The sequence below is a fragment of the Lycium barbarum genome, chromosome 2 (assembly GCF_019175385.1).
Source record: "Lycium barbarum isolate Lr01 chromosome 2, ASM1917538v2, whole genome shotgun sequence".
Classification (NCBI taxonomy): Eukaryota; Viridiplantae; Streptophyta; class Magnoliopsida; order Solanales; family Solanaceae; genus Lycium; species Lycium barbarum.
In genome coordinates, this window is record NC_083338.1 from 36,098,745 (window position 1) to 36,119,027 (window position 20,283).

The 20,283-nt window shown below is 40.5% G+C and overlaps 1 protein-coding gene across 1 annotated transcript; it reads right to left on the bottom strand.

Annotated features, from left to right (window-relative positions):
• Nucleotides 1-15,574: 15,574 nt before the first annotated feature.
• On the bottom strand, nt 15,575-18,704 carry LOC132628501 (uncharacterized). The gene is made up of 4 exons (XM_060344278.1): nt 18,052-18,704; nt 17,475-17,661; nt 16,136-17,326; nt 15,575-16,093 (listed from the first exon to the last, which is right to left on the bottom strand). Exons 1-4 carry the CDS (start codon nt 18,702-18,704, stop codon nt 15,575-15,577), a joined length of 2,550 nt encoding a protein of 849 aa, XP_060200261.1.
• Between the last annotated feature and the right edge of the window lie 1,579 nt (nt 18,705-20,283).

Here is a 20,283-nt window from a genome sequence, read left to right on the forward strand (position 1 = left end):
ACACCGCGCCTATATGGCCGGGCAGTTACCGCTAAGGCGGGCATCTATACACCATGGCATGGGCAGACACCACTAGTGGGCGGCATGAGATGGTACCCCGGACGCAGGAGGCCTGAATGCAGGCTAACACTAATGATTATTACACCGATTCGATATGGACGGGCAGCTTATATATTTATACATATATGATATGATGATGATTATGAGTAAGCCAGCATGCATCATTTCCTTTCTATTTGACAGTCAGATACAGATGTTCCTTATTGATGCTTCCTTTATTTCATCGACGTAATATTATTTTTTATGCCTCTCATACTCAGTACAATGTTCGTACTGACGTCCGTTTTCTTTGGACGCTGTGTTCATGCCCACAAGTAGACAGAAAGGTGATCTTGATCCAGACTCGTAGGAGCTGTTAGCTGATTTGAGAGCGCTGCATTGTTCCGGAGGTGCTTATGGTTATTCTTTTATGTACATGTATGTTTTGGGCACGATGGGGTCCTGTCCCTTCCATATGTCTAGTACTCTAGTAGAGGCTCGTAGATACGTAGTGTGGGTGGTATGGTCTCACGAGGTTGCTACCATGTATATATATATATATATATATATATATATATATATATATTATTTCAATGACCAAAACGCTTGTGCATATAAAATTATTTATGTTTCCGAATGAAAGATGATTTTCTCATAATTTGAGTATGATTTTGATAAAAGAACGTTTAATGAGCATGATAAGCAGTAGAATGAGGGGTGCTCGGTGGTTAGCCTCGGGTACCCGTCACGGCTCCTGGTCGGGTCGTGACAAAAACAACCTACAATAACAATGCCTCATAGGGCTACAACATATTAGCAATGGAATTTGGCCACACACAACCCAAATGCATAAAAAGGAAAACATACACACCTTATGATCTTGATGTCTCATCTTGGCCCTCTTCCGGGGGCTGAAATAAGTGCGGGTATTTGGATCGCATACTTTCTTCCGCTTCCCATGTCATTTCTTCTCGTTTATTGGTTCTCCACAAAACCTTAACTGAGGCCACCTCTTTGTTTCTAAGCCTCCGTACTTGCCTATCTAGTATAGTAATGGGTACCTCTTCATAAGTCTACTTCTCTGTCACTTGAACATCATTTTCTGGCATGATCCTGGCAGGATCTCCAACACATTTCCGAAGCATCGAGACATAAAACACTGGATGACCTGACTCCAAATCAGGAGGTAGATCTAATTCATAGGCCACTTTGCCTACTTTGCGCATAATCTCATAAGGCCCAATGTACCGGGGACTAAGCTTCCTCTTTTTGCCAAATCTCATTACATCTTTCACTGGTGACACTTTCAAGAATGCCCAATCTTTCACTTGGAACTCTAAGTCCCTTCGATGATTATCCGCATAGGACTTTTGACGACTTTGGGCTGCTAACAACCGATCTTGTATGAGCTTAAACTTCTCTATGGCTTGCTGGACCAAGTCTGGCCCTATCAGCTTAGTCTCTCCTACCTCGAACCACCCAATTGGGGATCTACACTTTCGCCCATATAAAGCCTCATACGGTGCCATTTGAATGCTAGAATGATAACTATTGTTGTAAGAAAATTCAATGAGTGGTAAGTGATCATCCCAGTTACCTCAAAAATCTAACATACATGCCCGCAACATATCTTCAGGAGTCTGAATGGTACGCTCAGCTTGTCCATCAGTCTACGGGTGAAATGCTGTGCTAAGGCTCACTTGGGTCCCTAAACCCTCTTGAAAGGATTTACAAAAAATTAGCTGTAAACTGAGTCCCTCTATCAGAGATAATAGATACTGGAACACCATGAAGTCGCACTATCTCTTTAACATAAAGTTTTGCATAATCTTCTGCCACGTACGTCGTTCTGACTGGTAAGAAATGAGCTGACTTCATGAGTTTATCCACAATCACCCAGATAGAATCATACTTACGTCGAGAATGAGGTAAACCTGTAATGAAGTCCATGTTAATTACTTCCCACTTCCAAGTTGAAATTTCTATAGCTTGCAATAATCTGCCCGGTTTTTGGTGCTCGATTTTCACTTGTTGACAGTTGGCACATTGAGCTACGAATTCCGCTATATCTTTCTTCATTCCATTCCACCAATATATTGATTTAAGATCATGATACATTTTCGTCACACCGGGGTGAACAGAATAACGGGAACAATGAGCTTCTCTCAATATTTGGTGGCGTAAACCTGCCACATCGGGAACACATAATCTACCTCGACATCGAAGAACTCCGTATTCTGAAATATCAAATGATGACTCCTCTTTCTGAGGGAGTGTATCTCTGTAATGCATTATCATGGAATCGTCGTATTGCCGCTTTTTCACTTCTGCTACTAGCGACAAGACTGCTGAGTTCTGAATGGTAGTTCCCCTGCTACTTGAGTCTATTACTTGAACTCCTAGGCTAGCTAATTGCTGGAGCTCACAGGCCATTTCTCTCTTCTCGGGTCGTACATCACACAAACTTCCCATAGATCTGCGGCTAAGAGCATCAACCACAACATTTACCTTTTCGGGGCGATATAGGATATTAACATCATAATCTTTTAGCAATTCTAACCATTGTCGTTGTCTCAAATTCAACTCTTTCTGCTTGAAGATATACTGAAGACTCTTATGATCTGTATAAATGTCCACATGGACACCATATAAATAATGTCTCCATATCTTTAACGCATGAACCACTACAGTCAATTCTAGATCATGGGTTGGGTAATTCTTCTCATGTTTCTGTAACTGCCTTGAAGCATACGTAATCACCTTACCATGTTGCATCAACACACAACCTAGTCCAATACCTGAAGCATCGCAATGTACAACATAACCTTCCAATCCCTCTGGATGTGTCAGGACTGGTGCAGAGGTCAATCAATCTTTTAACTCTTGGAAACTTCCTTCACAAGTATCCATCCACTGAAACTTTGTTAATTTCTGGGTCAACTTTGTGAGTGGTGCAGAAATAGAAGAAAAACCTTCAACAAATCTCCTGTAATAACCTGCTAAGCCCAAAAAGCTACGAACCTCTGTGGGAGTTGTGGGCCTTGGCCAAGTCTTCACGGCCTCAATCTTTTGGCTATCTACCTAAATACCATCGGCTGCAACAATGTGCCCCAGAAATGTCACTGAGTTCAACCAAAACTCACACTTAGAAAATTTTGCAAACAACTCTCGGGTTTGAAGAACTCTAAGGACAGTGCGTAAATGATCCGCATGTTCTGCCTTGGATCTAGAATACACCAAGATGTCATCGATGAACACAATCACAAATAGATCTAGGAAAGGCCTGAACATATTGTTCATCAAATCCATAAATACTGCCAGTGCATTAGTTAGCCCAAATGACATTACCCGGAACTCGAAATGACCATATCTTGTTCTGAAAGCTGTATTAGGGATATCTTTCTCCCTAACTCTCACTTGATGACACCCAGACCTCAAATCTATCTTTGAAAACCATTTGGCACCTTGCAATTGATCAAATAAGTCATCAATCCTCGGAAGAGGATATTTATTCTTAATCGTCACCTTATTCAATTGCCGATAATCAATGCACATTCTCAAGGAGCCATCTTTCTTTCGGACAAACAATACCAGTGCTCCCCACGGGGATGAACTAGGCCTAATAAAGCCTTTCTCAAGCAAGTTTTTTAATTGCTCCTTCAACTCTTTCAATTCTGAAGGGTCCATTCTATAAGGAGGAATAGATATAGGCTTAGTGTCGGGTAACACATCAATAGCAAAATCAATCTCCCGCTCGGAAGGGAGGCCTGGAAGCTCTTCCGACAACACATCCGGAAATTCATTTACTACAGGAACTGACTGAAGAGTTGGCAATTCAGGTTCTACATCTTGAACTCGAACTAGATGATAAATGCAACCTTTTGTGATCATTTTCCTTGCGTTTAGATAGGAAATAAACCTACCCTTTGGTGACGCAGTATTCCCTTTCCATTCTAGAACTGGTTCTCCTGGAAAATGGAAATGAACCATTTTCATTCTACAATCAACATTGGCGTAGCAAGAAGCCAACCAATCCATGCCCATAATAACATCAAAGTCTACCATTTTTAGCTCATTCAAGTCAATCATGGTACGACGATCACACATCACAACTATACAGTTTCTATATACTCGGCTAGCTATTATTGATTCACCCACGGGTGTGGACACCTCAAAAGGTTTGATCGACTCCAGTTCGACTCTAAATCAACCCGCAATATACGGAGTAACATATGACAATGTGGAGCCCGGATCAATCAAAGCATATACATCATGAGAAAATACCGATAATATACATGTGACCACATCAGGAGAAGACTCAAGATCTTGGCGTCCAGCCAAAGCAAAAATACGGTGCTGAGGACCGCTAGAACTGGGAACTCTCCCTCTGCCTCTACCATGGCCTACTGGCGCATATGAACGTGGCCCCATAGGGCGTACAGATGCTGAAGATACAACTACCGACCCTGATGGCTGGGTCCTACCTCTATCATGAACTGAGGGGCAATCACGCATAATATGGCCTGGTCAACCACATGAATGGAAAACATCTGAACCCGATCGGCATGGACCCAAATGTAACTTCCTACACTGGGAACATCGTGGTATGGATAGCCTTGCCTAACCCGAATCACCTCTAAACTGAGATCCCGAAAAGCTCTGACTCAGCCCGGAATGAGTGGATTTATCAAATCTCTGGCCTAAAACCGTGGAGGTGCCCTGGTCATAGAATAGCCTTAATTCCTAGAAAACTGCTACTTGTGCCCACCTCTGAACTCGCTCATCGGACCCGAAGATCTGGCCCTCTTTCCATGTCCCCTATTATGCTCGCGTTCACTTCTTTGTTGTTGTAGACTTTCTTCCAAATTCTAAGCATGGGCCTGAATGCGTGCAATATCCATATTGTCCTGAAGGGACGCAATCAAGCACCTATCTATCAAATGTGGCACTAGGCCTTTCACAAATCGGTGCACTCGGTCACCCATATCCGTTACCATGGCCGAAGCATACCTAGCCAAAGAATTGAAGCGGAGACTATACTCTAAAGCACTCATGCTACCTTGCCTCAAATTCAAGAACTTATCGGCTCTAGCTCGCCAAACTTCTGGAGGCATATAATGTCGGAGGAAAGCATCAACAAACTCTTCCCATACCGAGGGAGGTGCATTGGCTCCCCGTGAAGCCATCCAAACCGTATACCAATGGATCGAGACATCTCTCAATCTATATAATGCTAACTCCACTAATTCGGTGTCCGAAGCATGTATCAACCGAAGCGTCCTCAACATCCCATCAATAAAATTTTAAGGGTCCTCATCCGGCTTTGATCCAAAGAATTCCGAAGGGTTTAAGGTAATGAAATCACGGGCCCTTGCACTAACAACCCTATCACCTTGCCCTGTGCTTTGACGCTGAGTCTGAGCAGCAACCAATTGAGTAAGCAAATGAATGGCCTCTTTTACATCTTGCCCTGAAGCATCCGGTGGAGGGGCCGAAGGTTCTGGAGCTGGGGCTCCCTCACGCTTTTCTAATATAGGTACTGAACGGGAGGACTGAGATTGAGCCACACTCTGGGACTCACTTTCCTCTACTACCGGTGGCGGTGCATTTTCAGCCCGCTTTTCTGCCACCATCGTGCCCTTTTGGGCTATTGTAGCCTTTCTCTTTACAGGCATTTCTGAAATACACAACACACGGTTAAGGAACAAGAATTTCTTATATCATAGCTCTATCGCACGATTCTTATGAAGAAAGAAGGTCATTTATTCCTAAAATGCCCGCAGCCTCTTGTTTATAAGTGTGGCGCGCAACACACCCATAACCAAGACTCTACTAGACACGGCTCGTAGACACACCCTAGGACTGAACTACTCTGATACCACTTTTGTCACGACCCAACCGAAGGGCCGCGACGAGTGCCCGGTGCTAGCCCACTGGGGCACCCCTTAGTGTGCTTTTACACTTACATCTAGGTGAACCACATAATAAAACATATATTTCTATTCATCCATCATGCTAGTCCCATTGGACAATAACTCCTTTATATCAAAATTGGCATCTACGCCATATTAACATACATAAGCTGACAAGGTTAACAAAATGATGTACAAAATATAGGCCGACAAGGACAAGCATATCTAACCATATACACATGTCTACGAGCCTCTAAGGAGAGTATGTCATATTATATAGGCGGGACAGGAACCCGCTATGCCCATAATTATGTACACAAAAGAATAAGTACCCAAAAGCCATAGCTCCGAATGAAATGGAGCTCCGCTATGTAGTCCTTGAGAATGTAGCTATGGATCAAGTCTGTCTCCCTGTGCACCTGCAGGCATGACGCAGCGTCCATAAACAAAAGGACGTCAGTACGAAGAATGTACTAAGTATGTAAAGCATGATCAATATCAACATAGAAGCATAATATATAGCATAATATACAACATAAGAAATAGCATAGGATGGGAGATAGTAATATCATCATCATAAGGACTTACTTGCCTTTCATAGGAACTTTCCATTTCTAATGCGTATTTGTGTACATACATCCTTATCCGTGTCCGTACTCATATTTGTACCCATTTACATTCCGTTCATCGCCGTATTCATATACATAAACTTATTCATATTCGTATCATATTCATATTCATACTTATACCTATATCATATACATAATCATATCATATACATAGCATTCACATAGCATACCCGACCATGAAGGATCGGTGTTTCATACATACTTGGCCAACCAAGGCTCAAGGTTACACATACCTAGCCCTACTAAGGCTTCAGGGTTACATCTACCTGGCCCTACCAAGGCTTCAGGGTTATCCGTACCATCTGCAGAGGTGTGCGTGCGTTACGTAAATAGATACATATTCTACCCGGCCTTATAAGCTCGGGGTTCCATAATAGCCATACATAGATACACATACATAATAGTTCATAAGCCTCTTTACTATTATCATCACTATCATCATCGTCATCGTTATCGTCATTGCTACTATAGTCGTTATCATTATCGTTATCACTATCATCGTCATTCATTACATCTATCTTTATAGGCTTACTCGTCATATGAGGAACATAGTACGATCGTAGCATATCAAGAATCGTGAGCTCAATAGCTCGGAAGATCGAATCATTTGAAAGACATCATAGACTTATAGAAGATTTAGACTTATATACATACATAGCGTACCCGACCATAAGGTTCACCTACATTATCCTTACTTCTCATGTCACCCCAATTCATCCATATTCATAGTCATATCACATAATTTCGCTCATTCATATACAAAGTCTATTCCACGTTCTCCATGTCATTTTTAACGTGGTTATAATCATAATGTATCAAGAGTCATAACTCAATCCAAACATTTACTCACAAGTGACACTATTCCCACATTCATGACCCATTTCCTATTTCCTCATATGATCCAAGTGTTTCAACTTTCAAATATCTTAAACAACAAGGAAATGTCATAAAACTTACCTTAGATGGTGTAGGAATGAACCTTGGGTGCAAACACTTCACTTGAGAAAAACCCTAGTTTCACCTTCACTCGTCTCTGTGACCATTATACGGTCCATTATACGGGCCGTATATATTTATACGGTCCGTATAACTGACCGTATAATCTCACTAGTGAGTGATCTTCACTGTGATGGTTCTACGATCTATTATACGGTTCGTATAACATTTTACGGTCCGTATAATGAGCCGTATAACCCATCATTCCACTGAACTTGTTCTCGCTACTTCATTTGATCTCCAATCCTTATGGGATCTTCTTAACACTTGTTCCACACTTCATTAACAATATAAGGGACGTTATAACTCTTCCGCAAACATGATTAAGCCGTCATCAACTTGTTACTCATAATTCTCGTCCGATACCTATCGTATGCTTTGCCTTCTCTTGGCAACTTTCTCGTCTAACATCGGATGTCTTTGAAATCTTGCTTAGGGTCATCAAATGTCATTATTTACCTATTAAAACACCATGCACTTCGTGCTCTTCGTTAGCCCATTCACTGTGTATCAACGGGAAATTTTTTGAGGTGTAACAGTAGGCCCAAATGACATTACTAAAATCTCATAATGTCCATATCTTGTCCGAAAAGCTGTCTTTAGAATATCCTCGACCCTGATCTTCAGCTGATGGTAGCCTGAACGCAAGTTAATCTTCGGGAATACTGAAGCACTGTGAAGCTGGTCAATAAATCATCCCTACGAAGCATAGGACAGTTGTTCTGAATAGTGACTTTGTTCAGCTGGTGATAATCAATGTATGTCTTCATAGATCCATCTTTCTTCTTCACAAACATCATCGGAGCACCCCCAAGGGGAGACACTCATTCTAATGAACCCCTTTCTCAATAAATCCTGCAATTGCTCCGTAAGCTCTCTTAACTAGGCATGTTCCATTCGATATGGCGGAACATAAATAGGGCGAGTGCCTGGATCCATGTCAATACAGAAGTCAATATCGCGATTGGATGGCATACCCGGCAAATCAGGCGAGAATACCTCCGCGAACTCACTCACAATGGGAATAGACTTAGGGGGTGGAGATGCAATAGTAGTGTCACGCACATGAGCCAAATAAGCTAAACATCCTTTGTTGACTAATTTCTTCGCCAGAAGGTAGGAAATAAGCTTCTTCAGAGTGGGGCTAGGAGTACCCCTCCACTCAAATCTAGGAATGCCCAGCTTGGCTAAAGTGTATGTCTTGGCATGACAATTCAAGATCGCATGATAAGGAGAAAGGTAGGTCATACCCAAAATAATAACAAAATCCACCATATCAAGTATTATCAAATCTAACCAAGTGTCATAACCCATAAAAGTAAGCAAACACGACCGATAAACTCGATCAACCACAATAGAATCTACGACCAGAGCAGACATATGAATAGGTACAACTATGCTATGACAAGGCAAACCTCAATCAACGGCATGTTATGCAGACACGTACAAATAAGTGGATCCAAGATAAAATAACACAGATGCTGCTCGATGTCGGACAGAAATGGTACCTGAAATAATAGCATCTGAGGCATGTACCTTGAGTCTACTTGGGAACGAGTAACACTGGGCCCCACCATGTCCAAACTGTGATCCACCTCTCGAACTCTGGGACCTACCTCTACTAGCCTGGGATTCACCTCTAGAAACTTATGAACCACCACGGCCTGACTGAGCACTGCTTCTCTGGGGAGCACCACCTCAGCTACCTGAAAATGCCGGAGTCCTATGGAACTGATGACCCTGCCTTAGTTGTGGACACTCTCTAGCAATATGAATGGGCTCTCTATATGCAAAACAACCCATAGAGGAGGGAGACTCATAGACAGAACCTGAAGACCCAACCGAAATAACTCTATCTAATGGTTGAGAAAATGAGCTCTCAGAAGCTCTCTACCGAAGTGGCCCACTAGAGGAAGCCTATAAAGTTGAATGCACAGGCGTCCAGAATAGGGCTGATATGGCCTAGAAGATTGATCGTCACCCTTCGAGCTGGAACAACTATAACTCCCAAACTGACGTTGCCTCTTCTCACTAACCCCTCCAAATGCGCGCGCTTTAGCGGTCTCGACTAAAGAAGCATGCTCACCGATGGACTAGAAGGAAGCCCTCATGGCCTCAAGCTGAAGGCAAGGAATCTAAAGAGAACCAACAAGCACACCAACAAAGCGTCGAATTCCATCAAGCTCAGTAGGAATCAAGGGAGCTGAATAACAGGCCAAATGCAAGTAGCGAGTAAGATAGGCATCCGCAGACAATCCCCTCTACTGCAGATGGAGGAACTCATACCTACCTGCCTCTCTTAAAGCCTAGGGCACATACTTCTTAAGAAAGGCCCGATGAAACTTTGTTCAAGTCAGTGGAGGAGAATCCTCAAGTCTAGAAGCAAGAAAATACCTCCACCAAGTCTTCGCGTCGCCGCGAAACTGGTAGGACACATAATCAACTCCGTGGGACGTAACAATCCCCAACGTGCGTAGCAACTCATGTATATCCAAGATGAACTCATACGCATCCTCTCCAGAAGTACCCGAGAATCTCGGCGGCTCAAACTTCCTAAACCTCCCAACTAACTCCTCATCAGTCAAGGTCATAATAAGGCCCGACATGGGTCTAACATCATCACTCGGAGCTAGTACGGCATACAATCATGGAGCCATAGCCGTAGCAGGGTGCGCTGCATGAGTCACTCTCTGCTCAAGGGTCTGCGCCCCAACTCTAGTCTGCGATCCTTCACCCGAAGAGATAACACCAGCGACAGCCTACTGGGCATCCAAATGGGGTAGAACACAAGCCATAGTATCCTGCATCATCTGCTCTGAAGTGGCCTCGTGGTGTGCCCATGCAAGAGCCACATCATCTTCAACGGCTTGTTCTCGACCCTGCTGGACCTTAGGCTCCAGAGACAGAGATCTTTCATGCGGCTGCCCTACCGTAGGAGACCTGCCCCTGGCTGGGGCAGCCCTGTGGCCTCTAGCTCGATCGCTTCCTCTAGCTGTCGCTCATCCCTTGGTGCTAGCCGTAGCTGTGGGCTCTGGCACCTGGTCTCGGGCTATCGTAGTACTAGTCCTCACCATCTATGAGAGAAGAGATAAGAGTGAGATACCAATTCGATAGTTTTAGATACCTATTAGAATAAAGTAACACGAAAGAAGGAAAGAAAGTGAAGTTTCCTAAATCTTCTATAGCCTCTCGTAGATAAGTACGGAGCTCATCTTATTGATCCACGAGACTCTACTAGACACGCTCTTGTATTATAGACCGGGTAACCTAGGGCTCTGATACCAACTTTTCATGACCCAATTTTATTAAGTCGCGTGGGCACCTACCTTTCCCACCTCGGTAAGCAAACCCTTATCCCAACAACAATAAATTCACGAACAAATAAATAAATAAGCGGAAGAGATAGAATAACATAAGTCTTACGAGAGTGATATAAGAAAATGTGGAAGTAAAGAAATACACCCAGTATCTGGTCTTGTCATATAAGAGCATCTAACAAAATACTACAAGTCTGAATAATAGTAATACATCAATTGTCTCAAAATCATATCTCTGGACAGAAAGAAAAACATAATAAAAAAAGAATCTTCAAGGCGGCGAACATCCTCGTGCTCACTCTGTAAGACTTGAAACAGCAACCATCAACTACTATCAGCCACGAGGAGTAGAGGTCGAACCCACCTGGAACTCTGCATTCATAAAAGAATGCAGGAAGTGCAGGTCAGTACAACAACAAGTACTGTTAGGTATTACAGGACAACTAAGATTAGCTATTACATATAAGACAATAAAGTAAGATAAATAGGTAAATCAACACAGTATAAGTCCACACGAGCCAGTAACCAAGTACATGTCATCACCTTATAGCATCTAAACCCAATCGTGCCAAGTCTAAGTATATCCAATCTGAATCTGTATATCATAATGGTATCCCAATAAATCACAAGAATATAGCAGGAAGCCAAATGATACAATGAAATTCAATAATGTATGACGTGTGAATGTAGTGCATATACACGGTACATATGTACTTTGATGATGGAACATCAAATCTCGGCAGCACAATCCATGGGGGACTTGTGAAATCCATGTACCCTCACGATTCCGGCAAAGACCACTGCAATCGCTACCAGCACTCATACCTCGATTTTGGGAAAACCATTGGACATCGGTCCTCACGTCAATCTCATCCAACTGAGCCCAGCTCATAATAGTGTTTCTTTATATATCATCAATGTATCAACAATATATCATAAAGGATAAGAATGCGTGTAATGTATGAGTTCAATGTCACTAATCAAGTCAATACCAAAAGTACCACACATGGGCACGCCAACAATATCAATAAAAGGCTATCCAATAAGCCGAAATAGAATCACAATCCTCATCTCAAAATAGCAACAAGTAAGGTGCTACAATATCATCATCAAGATATATCAATAGTCACTAATATCTACTATCTCCATGTGGCACCGAGCTAACAACAATAGAACAAGATAAGTAATGACACAACAGGGTGGCTAGCCCCAAATCAAATTACACATCCCAACCTAAGGCAATATCCAACCCGACTTCATACTTGAAGGTTTACGTGCATTCTCTGACAATATCGTCTAAATATAAGCTTCGCTAATCGAAGTCTCACCATAGGATAAACCATAACCTACCTGGAAGGCCGAACAACAAAGTCTCCAACAATTAAACTTCAGTCTTTCCTTTCCTTTGAGCCTTGAGATAAATAAAGTCTAAGCATATTCTAATCATAAAATTAGAATCAAGAAGAATATCAATCAAACCCTACTTCTATTCAAGACCCAAATTCCAAACCTATGTAATGGGGTTTATGAACTAGAAAGGGGAAATTAGGAATCTATAGGCCTCAACAAGAAATTAAGCTCTAAGTGATCAATTCCCATTAATTACAAGATAGAAGAACCAGCAAATTACTTAAATTAGGATTCAGTCCAAAACCCCCAAATTTGGGTATAAATCCTAACTTCCAATACCATAAATTAGCCATTAATTTGGAAGAATCATGCAATAATAGGTTCTAGTCATCCATTCCAAGCTTAAATAAGCTAACCCAACCAATAAATCAAGATTTAGAAGCCTAGAAAGAAGAACTCATGGAACCCTCTTTTAATCATCAAACCCTTAAGGAACTATCATGGTAATGGAATTCTAAGGTGATTAAGGAAAATTGAATAACAAAGAAAATAGAAGAACTTAACACCAAGAGTTTCTCCCAAGAATCACCTTGAAAAGATCTCAAAAACTCCAAAGTGGAAATAATGAAGAATGAGGAACTTAGGGCTTTTAATACTCATTTAATGAATTGATCTGCCTGATACTGCTTTTGCAGCGATCCCGCCTTGACGACAACTCAGACCGCCATGGCGGTCAACCATATTGCACTTGGTCATTGTTGCGGCAAGTCTACCGCTATAGCGGTGCCATTGCTGCGGCAATGGTACCGCTAGAGCGGCCACCAAAACCGGAAATTCCCAAATTACAATCTCAACCTGAAAATCCCAACTATCACCTAAGGTCATCTGCTCACAAACCATATATGCAGGAACATGTAAAAACACGGTACAAACGCACTCGTGGCCTCCAAATTCCCAACGAAAGTCTCACTGACCGAGTCAACCCCCGATACCTCAAATCCAGCTTCTCAACCTAGGTTCCAAAATGCACCGAGTGCATTGGGAACTGAACTAAATAAGCAAACAAGTTCTTAATGACCATCCGGACCTCGCGGTATTGACGAAATCTCGAAAAGCTCTGTTTATTCAAAAGTCAACTTTGAGTCAACTTTTTTCGCTTAAAGCCCAGATTTTGCAAAAGGTCATCTGAAACATATCTAAATACCTTGAGCAATGTGTCAACGATCCCCTCAGGTCAAAAGTGAGCTAAACAGCTCGGGGAAAGGTCAAAAAGTACCGAAAAGGCTATAAATTTTTGTATTTTTAGAGTTGCCACCTAATTTATAAGGGAAATTAGGAAAACCAAGTTAAAAGGGTTTATCAAATAAGAGAAAAATCCTTTTTTAACCAGTGTTCGAGGAGAGGGTTTTGGTGATCCCCTAGGAAGGTTTTAAGTTCCCTAGTATTAAGGATCCGTAGAATACAGTTGACCTACGAGCTTCAATTTGTGATTATTGTAATTATTTGCTTAAAAGAGTTCACTTTATTATATAAACTTGTCATGGCATATCATAATTCCTTTTTGGAAAAATTCACTTTATTTGAAAAAAAGTTTCTCCTTTTGAAGATATTACAAAGTTTAAATAGTCATATTACTCTCCGGACTAAAAACACACTCAAGGTTTCCCTTGGGTAGAGTTCAACTTAATTTAGTCCCAAGTATTATGTCCAATTTAATCTTTATAGTTTTTGAGAAACAATTAAGTATATTCCCTTTATAAATATGCACTAGGTTTATACAAGTGTGGAAAAAGGTTTAGCAATTTCTTTGCCTCTTTGTCCAATTTTAAGGTCAACCATATACTATTTTAAAAAACAAAAATATACTACTTTCAAACATTTATCTCAAACTAAAGCTAAAATGTATTTTCTCTTTTTTTTTTTTAACATGAGGTTGGGCTTTGAGCCCAAAAGATTGATTTTGTTTTTAGTCAAAGCCAATCATCCTGATGCTGTTGGATTTTATTAAAATAAATAAAGGTATTTACAGAACAAAAAGAAATGAAAGAAAGATGTAAAAAGCTATACTACTCTATCCTAGGAGATGAAAGTAAAGTCTAAGCCTTGTTTGAACAGCCAAGTGTAACAATGAAAAACTGCAAACAAGAACACTCCTTCTTTGGATTGATGCCATTATTAGTCACCTCAAGCTCTCACCAGGTGATATGGTATCTAATCTCACTGAAAATCTTTCAAGAAGAAGTGTGGTATGAAGTTCCTCATGGTTGTTGTCCTTTACTGTCCAATGTCTCTGATCAATCTTACACATGAGATCATGTTGAATGTTTGTAGCTAGACTAGGTAACTAAGAAGATCATGTTAGTAGAATGAACATTTCTGTTAATACCACACACTAACAAGGATAACCTTAGTCATCCAACTAGGACTACAACAATCCTATGAAGCTGTTATCATGAACCTTTACTTCCTTGTGTAACTGAATCTCGTGTCATCACTTGTTGGCATGTATATAGAGATCAGATGCATATGATCAGTTTGGTTCTATATTTCTGTAGATCTTGCTTCTGAAATTAGGCATCATCATCTTATCAGTATTGAGAATCTTCTTTGCACCTGCTGGCAACTCAGCAAATGAATGAAAATGAACTGTACCTGCAAAATCAAAAACTAGGTTAGCTAAAAAATCAGCAAGTGCATTGCCTTCCCTAAGGATATGAGCAAACTGCACTTGTCCCTTCTTCCTCCAGAAGTTGATCTTATTAACTTCCATACTGATCTTCCATGGTCTCCCATATTCCTTGAATAATGTTTATCATGGATAGAGAATCTGATTCAATCATTACAGGCACCAAATCATTTTTAATACAGAACTCAATTCCATCCAATATAGCTACAGATTCTACTGTGATGTTAGTTTTATCAGCTATTCTTCTTGCCCCAGCATAAATCAGGTTTCCAACCTCATCTCTAATGCAGAAAGCAGCTGAACTCAACCCTGGATTACCCCTAGATGCCCCATCTGTAGTGCACTTGAACCAGCCAGCATCAGGAAATTTCCATTGCACCATCTTATATCCTATTCTAGGCCTGTAATCCTCTAAATATTTCACCATGTGGGGCCAATCATGTGGAATATTTCTCAGCCAAGGATATAATGTCTTCACCAGTTGTTGTAGATTATAGTTGATCCCATTTATCACCTTTAGTTTATTCATCTTACCCCCATGCATGATAGTATTTCTTCTCTTCTATAATTGCCAACATACGAATGCTGGTGCAGCCTGCATAACTGACTTGAGTTTTGTAGGACCTTGCATATACCACCATTGCACTATTGTCTGATGAATCTGAATCCTTGCACAATTATCCCCACAGCAGCATTGTAATGTTGCCAAATTTCTGCTGCAAATTCACCTGTTAGGAATAAATGTTGAACTGTCTCCTCCTGATGAGGGTTCAGACAGCATCTACATCTAGATACAATGCTGATATTCATTCTCTTTAGTACATCATCCACTGGTATTTTGAACTTCCACAATCTCCAAAGGAAGAATGATATTTTGAATGGAATTCCTTTGAACCACAACTTTGAAAAGTGAGCTGATGTTTGAGCCTTTTTCCTGAGCAAATTCCAAGCACTCCCTACAGTGAAATCTCCTGTAGTACAAGCCATCCACCAGGCTTTATCTTTCTCCATTGAATGCTCCACTATACTCAACTCTTGTAGGATATGATCACATACATTACTTGGCAATTTGTCATGCAATTTCTGTACATCCCAGCCTTCTGCATTCATAAAGTGTGATACTTCTTCAATGCTGGTGTCAATCTGAAAATCTGGTGGTATTACCTATTTGAGTGAACCAATTTTAGTCCAATTATCTTCCCATACATCACATGCTCCATTTCTAGGTTCCCACCATATCTGTTGATCCATCTGATCCCTTGCTTCTATCATTCTTTTCCATACTTGTGATCCACCTTTCCACTGCACTTCTGTAGGCTTCTTCTTCTTGCAATATTTATTCCACATAAAGGCTGACCATAATGTATTTGATGTTCTAAATTTCCACCATAATTTGACAAAAAGGTCCTTAGACACATCATCTAGAGATCTGAATCCTAATCCTGCTTCTTCTTTTGGTAAACAAACCTTGTCCCAAGAGAACCAGTGCCTGCTTTTACCTTCTTCCTTAGTACTCCAGTAAAACCTTGAAAAGATTTTATGAAGCTCATTAATGGTATATTTTGTGGGAACAACAGCTGACAGCATGTATATTGGAATACTCTGAAGCACACTATTGATAAGAACTGCTTTTCCACCAAAAGAGAGAAATTTTCCTTTCCAATTTTGCAGCTTATTTTTCACCTTCTTGATAAGGTCACTGTAATATGCCTTTTTCCTCCTTGAATGAAATATAGGACATCCCAAGTATTTTAATGGAAATTGGTCCCGTTTAAAGCCTGTAATCTGCTCCACCTGCTGAGACAGTGCACCAGAAATCATGTGATGCATATAAAAGGCACTCTTGCCTTTATTGATCAACTGACCTGAAATTGCCTCATACTCCTGCAGTATCTTCATAATTCTCTTCAATGACTCCCCTTCTACAGATGCAAATATAATAGTATCATCTGCATAAGCCAGATGATTGATATTTTTACTCAATTTAGGCATGCCATAGCCCACATACTCAGCATTGTCAAATTCTGCATTTAGAGCTCTTGATAACACCTCTGTTGATAAGATGAACAATGCAGGTGAAAGTGGATCACCTTTTTTGACACCCCTGGTTGAATGGAAAAATCCTTTGGCCTGACCATTGAAAAGGATGGAATACCAGTTATTTGCAATCAACCTCCAAATCATGTCAATGAATTGACTAGCAAATCCCATTCTGCTGAGTACCTTTATCAAATATGACCAAGATACTCTATCATAGGCATTTGCCATGTCCAATTTGATTACTACATTTGTTGGTTTGCCCCTTTTTCTGATGTCTGTCACTATTTCTTGTGCCAATAGCACATTCTCAATAATGCTTCTCCCTTGAACAAAATCTGCTAGATTAATAGAAATCAACTGAGGTAGCACAGTTTCCAATCTATCATGAACCACTCTTGACATCACTTTGTTGATAAAGTTACTTAAACTTATAGGCCTTAAGTCTGGGTAACTTTGAACCAACTCCTTCTTTGGTAGTAAAACGAGATTTGTGTGAGTGACTGACTTTTGGAAGAGTATGACCCTGAAAGAAAGACACCACTATCTTGTATACATCCAAGCTAATAATGTCCCAACATATCTGATAGAAAATTCCAGGAAAAACATCAGGTCCACTAGCACTTGATCCACTAAGGTTGAAAACAGTTTTTTTGACTTCATCAACACTAGGCATTTGACAAAGAAGATCATTTCTGTTTTGGTCAATCAAAACAGGAATGAGTGACAACAAATTTTCATCTCCAATTAACTATTCTTGTGAAAATTGTTGAGAGTAAAAGTGCATAGCCTCATCTTCCATTTGATCATCATCCTCAATCCATGAACCATCTGAGTTTTGAATTCTTTTTATCTGCAGTTTCTTCCTTCTTCCCTTTACTAGATTATGGAAAAATCTAGTATTTTTTTCTCCATCTACAAACCAATCCAGGCCTGATTTTTGTCTCCAATACTCTTCTTCATAATGCAAATATCTCTTAGTCTCAGCCTGAGCTTTCTGCAAAACCACTCTATTTACTTGGCTTGGATTTTGTTCAAACAACTGTTTCTTTAATCTCACTATTTCCTCCCTTATGATCAGCTACTTGAATATATCACCAAACACTTCCCTGCTCCATTTAGATAACACTCCTTTCGGTTTTTTCATCTTGCTTTTGAAGTTTATGAAAGGATCATCAAGCTCCCAAGTGGACCAATTCAGCTTGACTTTATCCAAGAAAGATACATGTTCTATCCAGAATGATAGAAATTTAAAAGGTCTGACTAGATTCTGATTCTTATCACCATAGGTACACAGAAGTGGAGCATGATCTGATCCAGTTCTTGCAAGATGTTCCACTTCAATACTTCCAAAGTTGTCCAGAAGCAGTGAATTCACCAACATCCTATCCAATCTCTCAAAAATACATGCTTCATCTGCTCTACCATTCCACCAAGTGAAGGGACTACCCTTAAAGTTTACCTCTTCAATATCATAGGAGTTTATGCAAAAAGCAAAGTCTTCTATATCCTGAGGTTGAATAGGATTTCCCCCTATATTTTCTTCATCATTCAGAACCACATTGAAGTCTCCTCCTATTAACCAGGAACAAGATAAGGTATTGGAAAGATGATAGATATCCTCCCACAACTCTAGCCTTTCAGAAGCACTACATTTAGCATATACCAAAGTAGTAATAAGATGCTGATTCAAATCTTGTAAAAACAGCTTCAAAGTAATCTGCTGAGGGGAATCCATCAGAACTTATACATCTATATTATCATCCACAAAGTACCATATTTTACCATTACAGTTGGCATTGGCTAAGTACATGCCCAACCTCCTTCTATAATGGTTTATTGTCCTAACCTGTTGAAATGGTTCCATGAGAGCAATCAAAAAGAATTTGTGATGTCTGTTTAACATTTGTACCCTATGAAAGGCGTTTTGTGTCTTCACTGACCTAATGTTCCAAATGAATGACTTTAACAGCATTTAACATTAGATTTAGTAGCATTCCTCTTTGATACCACCCTGAGTGGAATTTGCTTGTCAATAGCATTCTTCTTGCCTTTCTTCTGACCCTTATTGTTAGACTTTCTATTAGGAGATATATCAGCCTGCTTAAGAATGTTTTCCTTATTTTGCTTAATATTCTCCTCCTTGTCTTCTTTATGGAGATCTTTGACATCCTTCTCTACTTCCAAGCCATCTATATTATGAGAGATCAGGTCATGTAGTTCTTTGACTGGGGAAGACTTTCTACAAAATGTCATCTGTTGATAGTCAGTATGTGAAATCACCATTGCCTTTTCTAAGGAAGAATGATCTGGTGGATCTGCATCTTGCTCCACATACACCTGCTCTTTCATCTTGTCACTTGTGACATCCACTACTGTTGCCTCTATTGATTGCACATTTTCCTGCACTTTTCCTTCTCTTTGCTCAGGATTATGAATTATCACTGAGGGAGAACCCTCTGTAGCCTCTTTTACTCCATCTAATCTTGTATCATCAACATCAACATGTTCATCATGATCTGGATGAACATTTTGTTTTTGCACCTCTTCTTTGTCTGGGATCTCTACTTGCCTCAAACTTGTTCCCTGTTCTGTTGTATTGGTGCCTTCTTCCACACTGTCCTTTTTAATAGATTCTCCATCAGTTTTACCTTGTTCTCCATCTTCTTGTTGGTTTTCTCCTGTATTCAATTCCTTTTCTGCTGTATTGGTGCCACCATGATATGATTCTTCCACACTGTCCTTTTTACTATAGTCTCCATCAGTATTACTTTATTCTCCATGTTCATATTGCCTTTCTCCTGTATTCAATTTCTTTGCCTCTACCTCATCAGCCCATGAGCTATGAATTTCTTTTTCCTGAATAATGCCTGGCACAACTTCCTGATCACATAACTGACCTTGTGTGGAAACTTGAGTAGTATCTGCATTATTCAGCCTAGTCTCCACCTGATTACTTTGACCATCCTTGTTGCCATTTGCATTAGAATTCTCCCCCTCGGCTTTGGATGTACTTGTACTTGGTATCTCTCCTTCCTCCATAGTGTTTAGCATATCGAATTTGTTTTGCACCATCACTTGTACTTCTGAATCAGCATTATTCTTTGCATCAGCATTCTCAGTTTTGCTTTCATTCCCCTTATCAGAAGTATTAGCTTTTGGGACATACTTCACCATATGATAATTTCTGCCATGATACCATCTACGTGCCTCCTGCTTTCCTTTATCCTTAACAGCTTGTGCCTCTTGATTTCCTGTATCCTTCACCCCTTTACCTGAGCCTGTAACCTCAACATCTGCTGTTTTCTTCAATTCAG

What these genes read in the sequence shown, in the direction of transcription:
- LOC132628501 (XM_060344278.1), bottom strand. Translation starts at nt 18,704, where the DNA reads ATGGATTCCCCTCAGCAGATTACTTTGAAGCTGTTTTTACAAGATTTG. An exon ending in GTGTTTGGTGATATATTCAA is followed by an intron (nt 17,662 to 18,051) that starts GTAGCTGATCAT and finishes TGACCAAAACAG; the next exon opens with AAATGATCTTCTTTGTCAAA. An exon ending in CTAGAAATGGAGCATGTGAT is followed by an intron (nt 16,094 to 16,135) that starts GTATGGGAAGAT and finishes TCACTCAAATAG; the next exon opens with GTAATACCACCAGATTTTCA.